The 4,389-nt window shown below is 36.7% G+C and overlaps 1 protein-coding gene across 1 annotated transcript; it reads right to left on the minus strand.

The window, feature by feature from the left end:
• Positions 1-2,907: 2,907 nt before the first annotated feature.
• Positions 2,908-3,584, minus strand: LOC18608028 (complex 1 protein, LYR family protein). The gene is made up of 2 exons (XM_018115087.2): positions 3,327-3,584; positions 2,908-3,231 (listed from the first exon to the last, which is right to left on the minus strand). Exons 1-2 carry the CDS (start codon positions 3,519-3,521, stop codon positions 3,175-3,177), a joined length of 252 nt encoding a protein of 83 aa, XP_017970576.1. The 5' UTR covers positions 3,522-3,584; the 3' UTR covers positions 2,908-3,174.
• Between the last annotated feature and the right edge of the window lie 805 nt (positions 3,585-4,389).

Here is a 4,389-nt window from a genome sequence, read left to right on the forward strand (position 1 = left end):
GCCGCGAGAAGTACCGAATCTGATGCTTCCCGACCAGATCCCACATTTGGATCTGACACTCCACGGCCAGATCCACCTGCGGGGAAGCCCCGATCTGGCACCGTAGTGGCCAGATCTGGCCACATGGTGTGCCAGATCTGGCCATATGCTGTGCCAGATTGGCGTTTTGTTACACCGGTGGCATTTCCGGGGACCGTCCCATGAAAAAGAAAAAGGAAAAAAATAGAATAAAAAAAATAAATTATTTATAAAATTTAAAATACTAATATTTTATATATAATTTAAACATTATTAATATTAATATGATTAAAATATTAAATTATAAAATAAAATATTATTAATTAAAATATTAGTAATTAAATTATATTAAAATATTGATATTTAAATTATTAATTATTAATATTTTAATTAATTATAAATTATTAATATTTAAAAAATAAATAAATAATAATTATATATAATAAAGGGTATTTTTATCTTTTTATTTTCTATTCTTTTCCTATTTTAAAGTTATTATTACCAACCAAATACTGTAATAAGTCATAATAATTATTCCTACTCTATTCTATTCATCATACTAAACTACGTAATATTTATTCTACTATATTCTCATCTCATTCTATTCTCACGTAATAACTATTCTATTTAATTTCTATTATATTTCATTCATATTTATTTCGCGAACCAAACATGCCATGAGAGAAAGTTGAGTGTAGTTAAAGAAGACTTTTTACCAATTTGGAAAAATAGCTAAAACAAAGGAATTGTTATTCTTTGCTAGATTACCAACTAAACAATGAGAGAAAATAGTAGCTGAGCATACCAAATGTGCTGCTAGGTTCAATTCTAAACTTTTTCTATTTCCAGATAAAAAATCTGAAGTTTTTAAGGCATTATTCCCGTCCCCTAAATCCAAGCTGCAATTAGTAAACCAAGTGTCATTACTTAATAACACACCTTTAGATTTTAGATGAAGGCCCCACTGGCGCTATCATCGCGTTGCGATTTGGTAGCTTTTGGTAATATCATTATGCTGTGATTTGGTTGCTTTTGGCCTAATCATGTCTTAAAATGAAATTCGGTAAGGCACTAGTACTGTGATTAAGCAAGCCAAATGTGCCATTCCCCTATTGTTATTTATTTTTCCTATTTGATCTCTCTAGCTACAATCTTAATCTCATCACTATCACTGTTTTCGACATCACTACTCGATCTTAAATCTCACCGCTACGTTGAACAGGCGGTTGAACGGACTCGAAATCTAAGCTCTAAATAAAATAGTGGAAGCAGAAATATAGTTGACCGCATGTCGGCGATGCCGCGATATGAATGGGAAAAGGAGACACGTGGTAAATCAGGTTAACCACACATGAGTTCGGTGAGGAGACACGGCAGTCAAGATCGTCCCGACATTTGCTTCGTCGCATGCTGCGTTTTTCCACGCCTCGTTGGTCGCTTGGCTTCGTTCCTGTGCATGTCCCTCCCTTCGCTTCGTTCGATGTTCCAACAAAAGGGTCCATTTTGTTTCTTATTAACAAAACTGCCCCGCCCCCTTGACCTTGCACTTACAAAAAGCTAGCTTTACCAGTCGTAATCAGCTAAATTTGAAGGCGAGAGGCATGGACAATTATTTTACTGAAAACCTTGGTAAAACTCACTTCAGTCTCCAGAAAAATCTAAGGAATTAATTGATACTGAAAAAAACAAACTTCGAGAATAGCAAGATTGGCCGTTCACGAAATAGAAAGAGTCAAACATGATCAAAAAAGGTTCAGAATTAGAAAGTGGTGGCTAGAGAGGAAAGAGAGAGGAGTAAAACAGTCAAATCCTATCCACTTGGGTCATGGTTATGGAGCTTCAAAAATAACTAAAGAAGAAACATTCTGAGATCGTATATATCACGCACCAACACTACCTTACAACAAGGCAACATCTGAGTGGAAGTGTCAAACACCAGATCGAACTATACTAAAAACGAGAAAGATATGCAAGTCTGAAGATTTATCTTACAAAACGTTGGGCAGCAAAAGCCATCCTTGATGACATCATGGAATGAAAATACTACTAGCTGTAGGGCCTGCTAAACCACATCAAAGACTATGTTCAGAATGAATCAAGCACACAAGAAAACAACATAAAGAGATTTATCACAACCACATACCAGTTAAGCTTCACTAATAACAGTACTTTTGTTCTTGAAGTTTAGTTCAAGTTACTTCATCAATATGAAGGTCATTGCACGAGGCAAACTACCTAAATATAGACATGCCAGCCTGTTAAACATTGTCAGAAACATGCAAGTAGTTCCTATGATGCAAGAATCAGTTACAATCACTGGTTCAATCATACCCATGCAGTGGTGAATTAAGATTGTGCCATGTTCTGACTTTAGATTCGGTGGAAGCTCTGCTGAAAAGAACATTTTTAAATTGAGTTTGATGTAGCCTTCGGGTCACAATCCAAATATAAAAACTTTCTTTTGCTGTCATACTCTAAAATGACAGCATTTGTTTTGTAGGAAGTGCTCAAGTTGTGCAAACTTCCACCACAGAGGATATAAGAAGTAGCCCCTTGTTTCAAAGACATGAAACATCATGAGGATTTAATAGTGAACTACTACTGCACCCAAACTCTGCTTATCAAAACATGAAGCCAACTCAGCCAACAACTGCATGCACTTCATCAATTATGCCAAAATTTTCTCAACAATATCCAGAGCATATGCAACTAACCAAGTGTTAAGTAAAATGATTGGGCTATACTGCCTATACATGTTCACCAAAACTGTGAGCTAAGAAAGATTGAGTAAGAACCATGCATGACAAAAGTTAGCGAATTTTAATTAATACTTATACATTGATGCTTGCAGCTACAAATACTTACTTAATACTAGAAAAGAAAAACGTATATTAAAAACCAAATCTTATTTAGCAGTGATAAATAATTGGTCTCCAAATATTCAACAACAAAGCCGAAATCTAAGGTAACACTTAGGACCAGAAGATACAGATATTATAACCAAAAAATTGCAGTAGCTTGAGACAATGATACCAAAGAAACACTGCCTAGATTACACAAAGGAAACTGGCAGTTGCATTTAAAAATGGTGAAAAAACAAGCGCACCCGAAGCCCATTTTGAGCATAACAACAAACACCTAGTAAACATTACGCGTTCATCTACCGACACAAGTCTCCTTCAGCTTCTGAGCTGCTGTTTCATCCACCGAGTACTGCAACCATGAGAAGACCCAATAAATTTCAATTTTTTATATGAAAAATTATATGCACAAATGTTATTAGACGCGAATTCAGAGTTTCGACGAACCTTGTTGAGTACCCAAAGAGAGTGGTTATAGGCGCGGTGGAAGAGCTCGTCGAGGGCTTTGGAATCTGAGGCGTCGACGTCCCTATAATTAACGAAGTTCTCGCGGGCGTATTTAGCGTAGTAAGGCCTCGAGTCCTTCGGCAAGCGCCTCACCAACCTTAGCACCTGAGCGTAAACTCTCAACGCTTTCTCCATTCTTCCCTTTCAGAAAAGCACTGTACTTGATGTTCCATCTCAGAGGTGTTCTTCCTTCCTTGGACTGCTAATCGGCCCATTAGGCCGCATCTAAAACAAAACTTTGCTATAACAAGAAAATGATTCCAGTTGAGTCAGGCCGGCCCAGAAAACCCTTACCAACGGGCCATATTGGCCGGGCCACTAGGCCCATTAAATGACTACACATGTTTTTTTTTAATTAAAAACTCTATTTTTTACTGAAATGAAATTTTTATGTTGCACGATTACTGATATTGACATGAGCAACCCACCAGTCTAGATTATCTTGCATGGGACAATTGCTACTAGAAATTAGTATATTAGAAAAACTATGATCCATAAAAATTAAGTAGGAATTATAATCAGTTCTAAATGGCGATTGGCTAAAAGCCAATTTCACAAGAGCTCAACAGATACTGCTATACTAGCTAGATACTCCATCGCTATCCCAATTCTTGAACTCGATTGGTTGTCGGCATTCAATCTAATTAATTAAAGCTGCAAAATTAAATAATTTGCAGGCGTCCGATCTAAGTAAACTACACAATTTATGATTCCCAAGATATTGTCGAGACATTGATAGGATAAGAACGGAGATTAATGATACGGGGCTTTAGTTTTTCTCTTCCTGTTAATTTTTTTGTGATCCAAATTCAGACATGCAAATTTGTCCAATTTCGCATGTGGAAGGACACGCATGGGCCGCTACATCCAGAGAACGTCAAACTACCACGTCCCGCCTTTGCTATAGTCCATGCAAACGACCATCGTTCCCAGGTCTTGAAACTAGATAACGAAAGAATTGAAAGGAAAGTGAAAGAAAAATCAACAGTAGTAAACAAGGGCG

Source organism: Theobroma cacao, chromosome 2, assembly GCF_053813885.1.
Source record: "Theobroma cacao isolate CCN51 chromosome 2, ASM5381388v1, whole genome shotgun sequence".
Classification (NCBI taxonomy): domain Eukaryota; kingdom Viridiplantae; phylum Streptophyta; class Magnoliopsida; order Malvales; family Malvaceae; genus Theobroma; species Theobroma cacao.